The sequence below is a fragment of the Passer domesticus genome, chromosome 3 (assembly GCF_036417665.1).
Source record: "Passer domesticus isolate bPasDom1 chromosome 3, bPasDom1.hap1, whole genome shotgun sequence".
NCBI lineage: Eukaryota > Metazoa > Chordata > Aves > Passeriformes > Passeridae > Passer > Passer domesticus.
In genome coordinates, this window is record NC_087476.1 from 1,929,352 (window position 1) to 1,944,641 (window position 15,290).

The 15,290-nt window shown below is 55.4% G+C and overlaps 1 protein-coding gene across 3 annotated transcripts; it reads left to right on the forward strand.

The window, feature by feature from the left end:
• Positions 1-1,761: 1,761 nt before the first annotated feature.
• Positions 1,762-12,724, forward strand: STMN4 (stathmin 4). 3 transcript variants are annotated; one of them, XM_064411520.1, is made up of 6 exons: positions 1,762-1,884; positions 5,919-5,975; positions 7,625-7,720; positions 8,848-9,053; positions 10,021-10,212; positions 10,891-11,322. In XM_064411520.1, exons 1-6 carry the CDS (start codon positions 1,791-1,793, stop codon positions 11,017-11,019), a joined length of 774 nt encoding a protein of 257 aa, XP_064267590.1. In that variant the 5' UTR covers positions 1,762-1,790; the 3' UTR covers positions 11,020-11,322. The 3 variants fall into 3 exon arrangements, with proteins under 3 accessions (XP_064267590.1, XP_064267589.1, XP_064267591.1); XM_064411519.1 differs by lacking the exon at positions 1,762-1,884 and adding an exon at positions 2,175-2,251; XM_064411521.1 differs by lacking the exons at positions 1,762-1,884; positions 10,891-11,322 and adding exons at positions 2,176-2,251; positions 11,329-12,724.
• Positions 12,725-15,290: the final 2,566 nt, after the last annotated feature.

Sequence of the window (15,290 nt, forward strand, 5' to 3'; positions counted from 1 at the left end):
AATCCCTTTTCCAGAACCATCCGCGTTCCCAAAACCCTCCCGGCGCTCCGTGCGTGACAGAGAAATCCAGAACCTAAAAATACCGGGATGATTCCCAGGGGTGCCGGGCACACGGCCGGCGGAAAATAGGCCGGGATCGGGCGGATTCGGGGAAGGAGAGCCGGAATTTGGGAAGGACTCGGCACTCCGGAGGTGCCCTTGTTCCGCAGGGATTCCCTGGAGCCTCCGCTCGCCCCAAAATAGTTTTGGGATCTGGGACTCGGCCTCTCGGGGTTCCCGTGGCCCGGATTGGGGACGGAGGAGGACGAGTCCGGGCGGGAATTTGGGGCTGGGAATGATGGGTCAGGGTGGGATTGGGATTGGGAATGGGAATGGGAATGGGACATGTCCTGGGGGTGGGAGGGTGGAGGGGACACCCCAGTGTCCCCCGGGGTGGACAGGACACACCATTGTCCCCAAATTTTGGAAAAGTCTCCCCATTATCTTGGCGGTGATACCACATTGTCCCCTGGCATGGAGGGGACACCCCACTGTCCCCAGATCGTGGGGATGTCACCCCATTGTCCTCAAACCTTGGTGATATCACCCCATTGTCCCCAAATCTTGGAAAGTCACCCCATTATCTTGGCGGTGACACCCCAATGTCCCCTGGGATGGACAGGAGACCCCATTGTCCCCAAATCTGGGAGATGTCACCCCGTTGTCCTCAAATCTTGGAAAAGTCACCCCATTTTCTTGGAGGGGACACCCCAATGTCCCCTGGGATGGAGGGGACACCCCACTGTCTCCAGATCTTGGGAATGTCACCCCATTGTCCTCAAATCTTGGAGAGGTCATCCCATTGTCCCCAAATCTTGGAAAAGTCACCCCATTGTATTGGAGGGGACACCCCAATGTCCCCCGGGATGGAGGGGACATCCCATTGTCCCCAAATCTTGCAGATATCACCCCATTGTCCTCAAATCTTGGAGAGGTCATCCCATTGTCCCCAAATCTTGGAAAAGTCACCCCATTGTATTGGAGGGGACACCCCAATGTCCCCCGGGATGGAGGGGACATCCCATTGTCCCCAAATCTTGCAGATATCACCCCATTGTCCCCCAGGATGGAAAGGAAACCTCATTGTCTCCCCATATTTATGTCACCCCACTGTTCCCCCCCGATATCGGTGTCACCCCGTTGTCCCCATATTGATGTCACCTCCTTGTCCCCCTCCATATTGATGTCCCCTCATTGTCCCCCATATCGATGTCACCCCATTGTCCCCATATCGATGTCCCCCCACTGTCCCCCCCATATCGATGTCACCCCATTGTCCCCCATATCGATGTCACCCCATTGTCCCCATATCGATGTCACCCCATTGCCCCCCCATATCGATGTCACCCCATTGTCCCCCCATATCGATGTCACCCCATTGTCCCCATATCGATGTCACCCCATTGTCCCCCAAATTCGGGGGACACCCCAATGTCCCCGCGCTGTGACAAGAGGGGACCGGGGACACTTCGCCCCCCTTGCGGCGCCCCGAACCCCTCCGCGTCCCTTTGTCACTTTGTCCCCGAGCCCCTCCCCTCTCCGCACCCCTCCCTCCAACCCAAACCCCCCAAAATCCCCTTTTTTCACCCCAAATCCCTTTTTTTTTTATCCCTTAATTTTCCCATCCATCCCTTTTTTTTCCCCATTTTTTTTTCTTCCCTTCCCCAAAATAGCTGCGGGCTGTGACGTCACCGGGCGGGGCCCTCATTCGCGCGGGCTCCCGACCAATCAGAGGGCCGGGCGATGATGTCATGGGGGGCGCTGGGGACCCCCCGCCCGGGATCCTCCAAAGCCGCGTTAAAGGAGCCGGGAGAGCGCCGGGAGCAGCGCGACCACCGCCGTGGGGTGAGTCCGGCAGCCTCCCGCGGAATTTTTGGGAATTTTTTGGGAATTTTGGCCGGTTCCGTTCAGGGCGGGAGGGTTCGGATGGATTTGGGGGCGTGGGGGGGTTGATGTATGGCATTTTTTTGGGGGGGGCGTAAAGGATTTGGGGAGAGGATCAGCGCGACCACCGCCGTGGGGTGAGTCCGGCCGCCTCCCGCGGAATTTTTGGGAATTTTTTGGGAATTTTTTTTTGGAATTTTGGTCGGTTCCGTTCAGGGCAGGAGGGTTCGGATGGATTTGGGGGTGTGTGGGGGGGCGTTGATGTACGGCATTTTTTGGGGGGGCGTAAAGGATTTGAGGAGAGGAGCAGCGCGACCACCGCCGTGGGGTAAAAATTTTAGGAATTTTTAGGGGAATTTTTTGGGGAATTTTTGGGGCATTTTTAGGGAATTTTGGCCGGTTCCATTCAGGGCGCGAGAGTTCGGATGGATTTGGGGGTGTGTGGGGGGGCGTTGATGTACAGCAGGTTTTTTGGGGGGGTTTGGCTCTGGCTGTCGCGGTGGGGTCCCCATTTTGTCTCCCCTGGTGTCCCCATCCCTTTTGGGGTGCTGGTCCCGCTCTTCCCGGGGCGTTTTCCAGCCGTCTGGAATTCCTTATCCCGTTCCTTTTGGTGATTTCCCCCTCATCCTCATCTTCATCCTCATCCTCATCCTCGGCTGCCGCCCCTAATTTGGGTTTTGGGGCTCCGCACCCCCAGAATTCCCGAGGGATTCTGCACCCCCAGCATTCCCAGAATTCCCAGAATTTTCCGAGGATCCGCAGAATCCCCCCACCCCCAGAATCCATAACCCACCCCCCGCTTTCCCGGGATCCTCGGGGACCCCCATTTCTGAGGGGGGACCCCCATTCCAGCATTCCTGGGGGACCCGAACCCCCCAAAATCCCGGGATTCTGCACCCTCAAAATCCTGGGGGACCCCGACCCCCCCTCAAAATCCCGGGATTTCGCCCCTCCAGCACCCTCAGAGTCCCAAATTCCCGGGGCGGACCCCGCTCCCTCCCCATTCCTGGGATCCCCGCCCTGAATTTTTTGGGAGACCCTCACCCTGTTACCCTGGGAGAATCCTCTTCAGCATTCCCGGGATTTTGTGTCCCCCCCGCGCCCCCCAGGGACCCCTCGGGGGCTGCGCCGGCCCCACCCAGAGCCCCCCAAAATTGGAATTCCTGCCGGTGGAATTTTTATTCCGGGGGAATGGAAAAAGGGATGGGGAGGGAGGGAAAAGAAAGCGCTGCCATCCCATTTTTCCCCCTCTGGAGATTCCCAAGCTTCCAGGCAGGGAATGAGGAGCCCCCCCGCCCCCCAAATCCCTTCCCATTCCTCCATCCATGGCTGGATGCTTTTTCCAGGGAAAAAGATGGGAGATGGGAGGGTCCTTCCCTTGGAATTCAGGGTGGGAAAAGGGATTGCAGCCCTGCAGGGGGTGGATCCCGCGGGATTCCTCGCCCTGCCACGTGCGGCTGGCTGGGAATGGGGTCACCTGGCTGGGAATGGGATGGCTTGGCTGGGAATGGGATCGTGTGGTTGGGAATGGGGTGGTGTGGTTGGGAATGGGATCACCAGGCTGGGAATGGGATTGCGTGGCTGGGAATGGGGTGGCGTGGTTGGGAATGGGATTGGGTGGCCGGGAATAGGATGGTGTGGTTTGGAATGGGATCGTGTGGTCAGGAATGGGATCACCTGGCCGGGAATAGGATCACATGGTTGGGAATGGGATCACCAGGCTGGGAATGGGATTGTGCAGCCAGGAATAGGATGGCGTGGTTTGGAATGGGATCACGTGGTCGGGAATGGAATTGAGTGGTTGGGAATGGGATTGCGTGGCCAGGAATAGGATCGACTGGTCAGGAATGGGATCACATGCTTGGGAATGGGATTGTGTGGCTGGGAGTGGGATTACATGGTTGGGAATAGGATGGCGTGGTCGGGAATGGGATCACATGGTTGGGAATGGGATCCAGTGGTCAGGAATGGGATCACCAGGCTGGGAATGGGATCTCCTGCCTGGGAATGGGACTGTGCAGCCAGGAATAGGATGGCGTGGTCGGGAATGGGATCATGTGGTTGGGAATGGGGTCGAGTAGTCAGGAATGGGAACAGCAGGCTGGGAATGGGATTGAGTGGCTGGGAATGGGATCCTGTGATCAGGAATGGGATCCCATGGTTGGGAATGGGGTCAAGTGGTTGGGAATGGGATCACCAGGCTGGGAATGGGATTGTGCAGCCAGGAATAGGATGGCGTGGTCGGGAATGGGATCATGTGGTCAGGAATGGGATTCTGTGGGTGGGAATAGGGTCGAGTAGTCAGGAATGGGAACACCGGGCTGGGAATGGGATTGTGCAGCCAGGAATAGGATGGCGTAGTTTGGAAGGGGATCACGTGGTCGGGAATGGAATTGAGTGGTTGGGAATGGGATCGCGTGGCCAGGAATGGGATCATGTGGTCAGGGATGGGATTACGTGGTTGGGAATGGGGTCGCATGGTCGGGAATGGGATTGTGCAGCCAGGAATAGGATGGCATGGTCAGGAATAGGATCACCTCTCTGGGAATGGGATCACATGGTCAGGAATGGGATCACATGTTCAGGAATGGGATCGCCTGGTTGGGATTGGGATCTCCTGGTCGGGATTGGGATCATCCCACCCTCGCTGGGATTTTGGGGTGACAGCAGCAGGTCCCCTACCACATCCCACTCCCACTGGGAATGGGGCCGGGAAGGAATTCCCTCCTCCAAACCCCTGGAAAATCGCCTCCGTCCAGGCAGGAGCGGGGCTGGACCACTCCCCTCCCTCCCATCCAGCCGTATCCATAGGGATGGATCCCGTTTTCCTCCCGTTCCGGCTCTGGTGGGCGATCCCCACGTTTCATCCCGTGGGAACGCCACGTGAGGGAGCGGGCACGGAATGCCAGCGGATCCCAGGGAAAAGCCAGATTTGGGATGGGAATTCCGGCAGCCGGGTTATCCATGGATAACCGGAATCCAGGAATCCATCGGAGCATCCCCACCCCATCCCCACCAGCCCCACCTGGAAAAGTGGACGGCGATCCCAGTTGGAATTCCCAGATTTTATCCCTGTTCCCACCCCCCAGCAGCCTCTGGAAGCTGCGGCCGGGTTATTTTTGGGATTCCCAGGGCAGATCCCAGCAGGATTTGGGGAATGAGGGCTGGGATTTGTCGGGATGGGTGGGGCGTGGCGCAGCCCTGGAATGCTCATTCCCCCGGGAGCTGCAGGGATTTAAGGATCCCTGTTTTACAGGAGGGATTTGGGGATCAAAATCCGGGAAAATCCCCAAATCCCACCTCGTTCCATGCTTTGGTGCAGCTGGGAAGAGCATTTCTGCATTTCCACACCCAAAAAAACGTGGGAATGGGGAACAGCCCGGATTATCCCGGTTTTCACGATTCCCAGTTCCCATCCCAAGTCCTGGGGGTGGGTGGGGGTCTTGGAGACCCCGGGAATGATCCCAGAAGATTCAGGAGAGGATCCTGGAGCATTGGGAAGGGGGGAGCTGAGGATGGGGAATGTCAGGACACGAGCGGGGGAAATTCGAGGGGGAATTTGGGAGAGGTCCAGGTGTGTCCAGGTGTGTCCGGGTGTGTTCAGGTGTGGCTCCTGGCACATGTCCTCACACGTGTGATTTGGGAATGTGGAGCTGGGAATGGCTGCATGTGCCAGGAACATCCCACGGGATGTGTTCATCATCCTGGTGTGTGCCCATCCCATCACTCCAGGGTGTTCCTGTCCCATCATCCCATCCCATCCCATCCCATCCCATCCCATCCCATCCCATCCCATCCCATCCCATCCCATCCCATCCCATCCCATCCCTTTATCCCATCCCATCCCATTATCCCATCCCATTATCCCATCCCATTGATCCCATCCCATCCCATTATCCCAATATCCCATTATCCCATCGGTCCATCCCACTGAGTTCCCATCATCCCATTCCCAGGACCCCACCACTGACCCCATCCCTTCCTTCTCTCCGCAGGCCCAGGATCGCTCTTCCTACAGAATTCCAAGGATTTCCTCGCCATGACTCTGGCCGGTACGCCACCCCAACCCCTCCCACCCCCTCCCCGGCACCCCAAACCCATCCCGGGGTGTCCCGGGCTCATCCCGGCCCTGGAATGCTCCCGGCATCCCGGTGGTGACAAACCGGGATCGACAGCCCGAAACAATCCTGAGTCCTTCCCAAGTTTTCCCTTTGCATGTTTGGATCCTCAGCTCATCCTGCTTGGAACATCTGGGGCTGGCCACCATCCCGATCCCATCCTTTCCCAGGGATGTGGAATTCCCAATCCCTCTGATCCCAATCCCATCCCTTTCCTGAAATGTGGAATTCCCCCTTCCCTCTGATCCTGATCCCATCCCTTCCCCGGGGTGTGGGATTCCCCCTTCCCTCTGATCCCAATTCCATCCCTTTTCTGGAATTTGGAATTCCCCCCATCCCTCTGATCCCAATCCCATCCCTTCCCTGGGAATTCCCAATCCCTCTGATCCTGATCCCATCCCTTCCCTGGGGTGTGGGATTCCTCCCATCCCTCTGATCCCAATCCCATCCCAGGGTCCCTCTGATCCCGATCCCCTCCCTTTCCCTGGGACATGGAATTTCCCCATCCCTCTGATCCTGATTCCATCCCTTTCCTGAAATGTGGAATTTCCCCCCCATCTCTCTGATCCCAATCCCATCCCTTCCCTGGGAATTCCCCAATCCCTCTGATCCCAAGCCCATCCCTTTTCTGGAATTTGGAAATTCCCCATCCCTCTGATCCCAATCCCACCCCTCTCCTGGCACATGGACATCCCCCAGCCCCTCTGATCCCAATCCCATCCCTTCCCTGACCCTTGGAATTCCCTCCATCCCTTTTTCCCCAATCCCCATCTTTTCCTGGCACAAGGAGCCCCCTCATCCCTCTGACCCCAATCCCAAACCTTGCCTGGCACGTGGAGCCCCCTCATCCCTCTGACCCCAATCCCAAACCTTTCCTGATATGTGGCAGCTCCTCCACCCCTCTGATCCCAATCCCGCCCTTCTCCTGGCACATGGAAGTCCCCCAACCCCTCTGATCCGATCCCACCCCTTCCCTGACCATTGGAATTCCCTCCATCCCTTTTCCTCCCCATCCCAACCCTTTCCCAGGCCCATGGAGCCCTTCCATCCCTCTGACCTCACTTGGAATTCCCTCCATCCCTTTTTTCCCCCATCCCAACCCTTCCCTGGCCCATGGAGCTTGCTCATCCCTCTGATCCCGATCCCACCCCTTCCCTGACCCTTGGAATTCCCTCCATCCCTTTTTCCCCCATCCCAACCTTTCCCAGGCCCATGGAGCCCTTCCATCCCTCTGATCTCACTTGGAATTCCCTCCATCCCTTTTTCCCCCATCCCAAACCTTCTCTGGCCCACGGAGCCCCTCTGATCCCAATCCCGCCCCTTCCCTGACCCTTGGGATTCTCTCTATCTCTTTTTTCCCCCATCCCAACCTTTTCCCTGGCCCATGGAGCCCTTCCATCCCTCTGATCTCACTTGGAATTCCCTCCATCCCTTTTCCCCCATCCCTGGCCCACAGAGCCCTTCTGATCCCAATCCCACCCCTTCCCCAACCCTGTGAATTCCCTCCATCACTTTTCCCCCATCCCAATCCCATCCCTGGCCCACGGAGCCCCTCTGATCCCGATCCCGATGTCTCTTCCCAGCCTACAAGGAGAAGATGAAGGAGCTGCCGCTCGTCTCCCTCTTCTGCTCCTGTTTCCTGTCGGATCCCCTCAACAAGCCGACCTACGCCTACGAAGGTGGGACCCCCTTCCCAATCCCACCGCAGCCCCCGGAATTCCGGGATCTCTGGGGGGCTTCAACCCCTCCTCGGCATGAGCGGGGTCACCCTTGAACTGAGCATGGTGGCTCTGGAATTTTCTCGGAATTCAGCACAAGGCTGGGTTGGGATCTGGAGGGATTTGGGCTGACCCATCTCCCTCGGCTCTCACAGGTATTCCAAACCAGATCCCATGGATGGATTGGGATCCAGAGGAGCTCTGGGAGCTCCTCGTTCCCTCATCCCGTATCCCTATTTTTCATCTCCAATCCATGTCCAGAGGCCCTGGAAGACCCTTGGGGGGCTCCTCCAGGTTATCCAGGGGGATCCACACTGGAAAAGGGATCATGATCCCATTCCCACTTGCCAAAGCAGGGAGAGATGGAGAGACAGGGACATTCCCAACCCTCAGCTCTCCCAAATATCCCCAACCCAACCCCATGGATGGATTGGGATCCAGAGGAGCTCTGAGAGCTCCTCATTCACTCATCCTGTATCTATATTTTTCAGCTCTGAGTGATTCATCCCAATCCACGTCCATAGGCCATGGAAGAGCCTTGGGGGACTTCTCCAGGTTATCCAGGGAATGGGATCATGATCCCATTCCCAATTCCCAAATCAGGGAGAGATGGAGAGGCAGGGACATTCCTAACCCTCAGTTCTCCCAGATGTCCCCAACCCAACCCCATGGATTGGTTGGGATCCAGCAGGGCTTCTTTCCTTCATCCCAGAACATAAGATCCATATTTTTCATCTCCAGGTGATTCATCCCAATCCATGTCCAGAGGCCATGGAAGAGCCTTGGGGGGCTCCTCCAGGTTATCCAGGGAATGGGATCATGATCCCAATTCCCAAATCAGGGAGAGATGGAGAGACAGGGACATTCCCAAACCTCAGCTTTCCCAAATATCCCCAGCTCAGCCCCATCCGTGTGAATCCTGGAATTTGTACTCCACTTCCCACATCCCTGAACCCCAGGGATGCTTTTTGGGCTAAATCTGGATGAAACTCATGGATACCAGGGATGGCAGAATCAGCTTCCAGGGGTGCGGAAATCCCGGAATGGGAATTCCTGGCGCTCATTCCACGCCCTTTTTCCCCACCCAGACACGGTGGATCTGACCTGGTGCGTCATCTCCGACATGGAAGTGATCGAGCTCAACAAGCGTACCTCGGGCCAATCCTTCGAGGTCATCCTGAAGCCGCCATCCTTCGACGGAATTCCGGAATTCAACGCCTCCCTGCCCCGGCGCCGCGACCCTTCCCTGGAGGAGATCCAGAAGAAGCTGGAAGCGGCGGAGGAGAGGAGAAAGGTGGGTGAATTCCCCCCCCCCCCCCCCGTTTTTGGGTTCCCCACTTTTGGGTTGGGAATTCCCTTTTTGCTTTTGGGTTCCACATTTTTGAGCTGGGAATTCTCCCCCCGCCATTTTTGGGTTCCCTGCTGTTGCACTGGGAATTCTCCCCCCAACCCCCGTTTTTGGGTTCCCCATTTTTGGGATGGGAATTCTCCCCCAGGTTTTGGGTTCCCTGGTTTTGGGTTGGGAATTCCCCCCCCGTTTTTGGGTTCCCCATTTTTGGGTTGGGAATTCTCCCCCTGGTTTTGGGTTCCACATTTTTGAGTTGGGAATTCCCCCCCATTTTTGAGTTCCCCATTTTTGGGTTGGGAATTCCTACCCATATTTTTGGGTTTTCTGGTTTTGGGTTGGAAATTCCCCTGCCCCCATTTTTGGTTTCCCTGTTTTTGGGTTGGGAATTCCCCCCCCCCGCCGTTTTTGGGTTCCCTATTTTTGGGTTGGGAATTCCCATCCCCCCAATCCCGTTTTTGGGTTCCCCATTTTTGGGTTGGGAATTCTCCCGCTGGTTTTGTGTTCCCTATTTTTGGGTTGGGAATTCCCCACACCGCCCCCATTTTTGGGTTCCCTGGTTTTGGGTTGGGAATTCCCCTTCCGTTTTTGGGTTCCACATTTTTGAGTTGGGAATTCTCCCCCCGCCATTTTTGAGTTCCCTGTTATTGCACTGGGAATTCCCCCCACTCGTTTTTGGGTTCCCCATTTTTGGGATGGGAATTCTCCCCCAGGTTTTGGGTTCCCTATTTTTGGGTTGGGAATTCCCCCCCAGTTTTGGGTTCCCCACTTTTGGGTTGGGAATTCTCCCCCAGGTTTTGGGTTCCCCGTTTTTGGGTTGGGAATTCCTCCCCCATTTTTGGGTTGGGAATTCCCCCCCGTTTTTGGGTTGGGAAGAGGTGGCTTTATCCCGGGAATGTCCCCGTGGTGTCCCCAGTACCAGGAGGCGGAGCTGCTGAAGCACCTGGCGGAGAAGCGGGAGCACGAGCGGGAGGTGATGCAGAAGGCCATCGAGGAGAACAACAACTTCATCAAGATGGCCAAGGAGAAGCTGGCGCAGAAGATGGAATCCAACAAGGAGAATCGCGAGGCCCACCTGGCCGCCATGTTGGAGCGCCTCCAGGAGAAGGTGGGCACCTGGAAAAGGGATTGGGATGAGTCGCGATATTCGGGATACTGGCGGATCTTGGGGTGGCACCACCAAAGAGGGGGTCCCGCTTCCCTTCCCACCCAAGCGCAGCGTCCCACTGGGATTGGGGGATCCTGCCCGGGTGGATCCATAGGCTTGGGAGAGGTCGGAGAGTTGGGATCTTGTCCATGGACAAGCAAAGCCCTTCCTTTCCCCGTGTCCCACCAAGGTGGGACTCAGAATCCCAGGAATTGTAGAATCTTGGGATGGTTGGGTTGGAAGGGACATTTAGGATCATCCAGTTCCACCCCTGGCACCTTCCACTATCCAAGATTTCTCCAAGCCCCGTCCAAGCTTTCCTTGGATTATCCCAGATTTCTCCAAACCCTGTCCAGCCTTTCCTTGGATTATCCCAGATTTCTCCAAACCCTGTCCAGCCTTTCCTTGGACTATCCCATGTTTCTCCAAGCCCCGTCCAACCTTTCCTTGGACACCTCCAGAGATCCAGGGGCAGCCACAGCTTCTCTGGGAATTCCATCCCTGCCGCTCCCCTTGCACTTTTCCCACCTCCGGGCTAGCGGATCTCCCCCTGGTCCCTTCCCACGGATCCGGCAGCTCCCCAGCTCCGTGCTGGGAGCCATTCCCACCCTTCCAGCCCTCTTCTCTCTCCCGAATCAGGTCTGTTCCCAACCTCCGCACGGAAAATCCCACCCTCACCACCTCCAGCTCCCTCCAAAACATCCGGAGCCCGCCCAGGGCCCTTCTCCGAACGCCTCCGCTGGGGCAGAGGCGGAGAGCGCCAGATAATGCCGGAAAATCCCAGCTAATCCCAGCTCCATGGGGCTTCCCGGGACGGTTGACGTCTCCCTCGTAGCCAGAGGGCGAGGACAAAGTGTCCCCAAGTGCCACCAGCAGCCCTTAAAGTGACCCCAGGGGAGGAGAGGACGCTGGTGACCCATCCGTGGCGTCCCTCGGGATGAACCTCGTGCCTTCAACCCCTCCGGAGCCGCTGTCCGTGGGGATCCCGGAATCCTGGAACCCGGCTAACGCGTGTTCCCCTCCTCCTCCTCCTCCTCCTCCTCCTCCTCCTTCCCCTCCTCCTTCCCGATCCCACAGGACAAACACGCGGAAGAAGTGAGGAAAAACAAGGAGCTCAAGGAAGAAGCCTCCAGGTAAAGAGGCTCTGCTCGGACTGACAGCTCCGGGGAGGTGCCGGAGGCTTCCGCAGCTCCAGGTCGGAATGGTGTGGGAATGGTGGACGTTCCTCTGCTTTCTTTGTTCGTGGATGTGACGAGTTGAGGGGTGAAGCCATCGGAGTCGTCGTCGTCGTTCCGGGGAGGGTGGGGAGGGAAGGGATGAGGGCGGGATTTTGGGATGCCCACCCGGGTGGGTCCCGCCCGCCAGCCAGGTCCGGAGGGGACAGCCCAGGGCTGAGGAGGTGATCCCCGGGAGAAATCCCGGGAATCCGGAGCGGGTGGGGAGGGAATTGTGGGAAATGTGCGTCGTGTGTGACTTTAATTTGGTGCTGGGCAGGCGGGGCGGGCGGGAATCCCTCCGGAGTCTTCTGCATCCAATCCCATCCCATCCGTGGGCTGCGGAATCTCTTGGTGTCCCTCCCTCCCTTGTTCCCGCCTGGATTTGGGATCTCTTCCCAGATCTGGCGGGTTTTTTTGCCCTTCCAGCACTGTTTTGGGAAGGGGGAGAAGTTTTTTTGCCCACTACCACTGTTGGAGGTGGTCTGGGAGTGAAATTCCCTTGCTCCAAAGGTCTTTTCCCTGCTGTTGGAGACGCCCATGATCCTTCCCAAGGGTGACATTGCAAAGCCCCATGAATTCCCAAAGAAGCTTTTTGTAAGAACCTCCCAAAAAACAATCCCGGCGGGAATTCTTGGATGAAATCCCCCTTTCCAGCTGGAAAAACCATCGGCTCCCAGAGATGGAGCAGCAGGAGAAGCCAGGGCGGGGCTGTGGAGACCATGATGGAAGGGAATGAGGGAAAATTCAGGAAAAAGGTGGAGGTGGGATGGAGCCCTGTGGCGAGCAGGGAAAAATATCCGTGGGAACCCCTGGTGACACCAGGGAGGGTGGAAAACCCTCCCAATATTCCAGGAGATGCTTTTTTGGGAGCTGCCATGCCATTCCTGGGGGATCTTCGCCTCCAGGAAGGGCGGGGAGAAGGAAGATTGGATTTTCCAGGGGGGTGGGAATTCCCTGCATTCCCAGCTGCCAGCTGGAAGCGTTCCCAGTGCTGCGGCACCCCAAAATTCCAACCCGGATGTGAACGAAGGGTTTGGGTCTCCGCTATGTGTGGATAAGGCATTCCAAGCTCCGGAGGGAATCACGGCTCTTTCCCGGTGCCGGGAGAAGCCCACCCTGATCCCGGAGCCCCGGGGAGAATCCTGGGAAAGGGGAAAAAAGGGATTGGGGACAGATTGTGGCACGAGCTGTCCTTTTTTTTTTGTACACAACGGATGTAAATAAAACTGCCTTGGCCTTTCCTTTGGTTTCCATGATCCCTGCGGTGCTTCCCGTGTGGTTTTTTTCCAGGATTGGGGCATCCCGGAGTTGGGAAAAGAAAGAAAGGAGGGAATTAGGGTGGGAGTCTGGGTTGTTTTCCACCCCATTCCTCAAAAAGCTGGTGGGATTGGAAGATTTGGGAGTTCCAAACTCATCCCTTGAAGTTTTCCCATCCCAGACCTGGAGCTGGGAGTTGGATCCCAATTCCCTCCGTGTGCTGGGAGAGGAGGAAACTGGGAAGGAGCTGGGTGAGGTGGGATCATGATGGAATATCCATGAAACAGGGAGAAACCATCCATTCCTCAGGGCCAGGAGGAAATCCTGGGAATTCCTGCTCCGTCTCCAAGGAGGAAGGAATAGGAAGGTTCCTCTCCCATCTTTGTTCCACCGGAAAATGGAACCAAAATTTGGGAGCAGCATTCCAGAGGGTCCAAAGTGTCCGTTCCTCCAGATCCAATCCTCTGGGATAAAGAGATCCCAGATCCTGGGAATTTTTGAGGATGGGTGATTCCCACAGGTGTGGGATCAGACAAACCCAGGGAAAGGGGTTTGGGCTTCCCTGTGGATGCAGCTGGGATTCCCATGGTGTCCAGGTGGGACAGGAAGGGGCCAGGAAAAGAAGGCATGGATCCATACACACTTCCTGAAAAAACTGGGGTGGTGGGAGGTGTCCCCGCCCATGGAATGGGAAGAGCTTTGAGTTCCCATCCCACCCAACCATTCCAGGATTCCAGGATCACTCCGCTCCATGGCCCGAGGAATCCTGAGGAATGAGGATTTGAGGAATCATTTTTCTCCCTTCATGCCTTCCCCTATCCCAGGGAACATTCCCAGGGATCCAGGGATTCTCTGGGAAATCCAGCTCAACCAGGAATTCCTTCCCAAGATCCCACCATCCCAAGCTCCCCTTTCCCACTGGAAGCCATTCCCTGCCTCCTGGCCCTCCAGCCCTTGCCCAAATTCCAGCTCTCCAGGAGCCCCTTGAGGCTTGGGAAGCAGCTCCAAGGATTTCCTGGAATCTTCTGGAATCCCAGACTTGGATAAAAGGGAGGAATTTGCACCAGGGATAAACGCTGTGGGAAAGGAAGGATGGAAGGATTCACTCTGGATCAGCCGTGTGGGATTCCCAATTTTGGGAATTGCCGAGTTTAATAATGTGGGAAATCAGATGGTAGATTAATAACAGTAAGAGGATAATTATTTAATCAATTAATCTGCTGCTTATTAAGTGATTAATTAATCCCTTAGCAGTGTATTGATTATCCAGGAAGGATCATGGTATTTTGGCCCATGATCCAACAGGAATGTCAGATCCAAGACACATCTGGGAGAGTCTTGGGAATACCTCGCGCCCTTGGAAAACTTCCAAGGAAAATCAAGAGCCAAAAAACAATGGTTCATTCTCTTGGAAATATTTATTTCTGGGATTCTTGGAAGGCAACTTGTCCATGGATTTATCCATTAAAAAAACCGACATTCCAGGGAAAAAGAGAGTCTGGAATATCAGAAATAATCCACCAGGAGAGCACCAAGAGTGGAGTGGTTGGAAGGGAAAAATCTGATTTTCCCTCTTCAGAAAACATGGAATAGGAAAAAAGGTTAGTTAATTAAATATTAATTAAATTAAATTAAATTAAATTAAATTAAATTAAATTAAATTAAATTAAATATTCATCACCAAACATAGGGAGGGTGGAGCCAAGTCCCAGCTTCCAAATCCAGATCCAGGTAAAAGGCAAAGCCAGGGAAAAAGAGGGTTTCCGGCTGAAACTACCCATGGAAAATTAAAATTAATTATCCAAATGAATTATTCAAATTAGCTAAATCAATTCTAATTATCCAGAGTAAGGCAGTGAAAAAAGTGTGTTTTAAATCCCACCTGATCGTTCCTGATCCTTTTAGGATGGATGGAAAATTCATGTGGAATTCTTTGCCAGAGAAAGGGTGGGGAGGTGAAAAAGGAAGGAGAAATGGAAAAATGGAAAATCTTCCCCATTTTTTTTCCTTTGGAATCCTTTTGTTTGGAATATTTTTATTCCCAAGGCTGTGGAACACAATCCTGTCTCGTTTTCCTGCGATTCCATCCCTGGGAATGCACACTGGATCTCCTGGCTTCCCTCAGAGCCGATTCCCTGCATCCATATGGTTGTGGATCTTCGGGATCTTTGGAAACAGGATGCAAATCCTCGGGAATAAAATCTGCTCCATCAAATCCCAGGTGGAAAATTCCCCCAGGAATGCCTTCATTGCTTCCCTTGGGAAATTCCAGTGGGTTGGCGGTCATGGAACTCCACATGGATCAGCCTGGAGTTGATTCCCACCCTCGAACATCTGGATTCAGTCTTGGGAATGCCCTTCCCAGGAATCACCTCCACGTCCCCAGGAGATTTGGATCCCAGTTGGATCCATTCCCTTCCCAGGAATTCCCAGGAGATCTCCCACGTTGGAGCACCCAGATCGAATCCAAGCTGGATCCATTCTCTTTCCAGGAATCACATCCACATTCCCAGGAGATTTGGATCCTGGCTGGATCCATTCTCTTCCCAGGAATCACCTCCACCA

Excerpts from the sequence above, each read along its gene's own strand:
- STMN4 (XM_064411520.1), top strand. The coding sequence starts at position 1,791 with ATGGGGGGCGCTGGGGACCCCCCGCCCGGGATCCTCCAAAGCCGCGTT. Across the intron at positions 5,976-7,624 it reads CCTCGCCATGACTCTGGCCG|CCTACAAGGAGAAGATGAAG; the intron begins GTACGCCACCCC and ends GTCTCTTCCCAG. Across the intron at positions 9,054-10,020 it reads CGGCGGAGGAGAGGAGAAAG|TACCAGGAGGCGGAGCTGCT; the intron begins GTGGGTGAATTC and ends TGGTGTCCCCAG.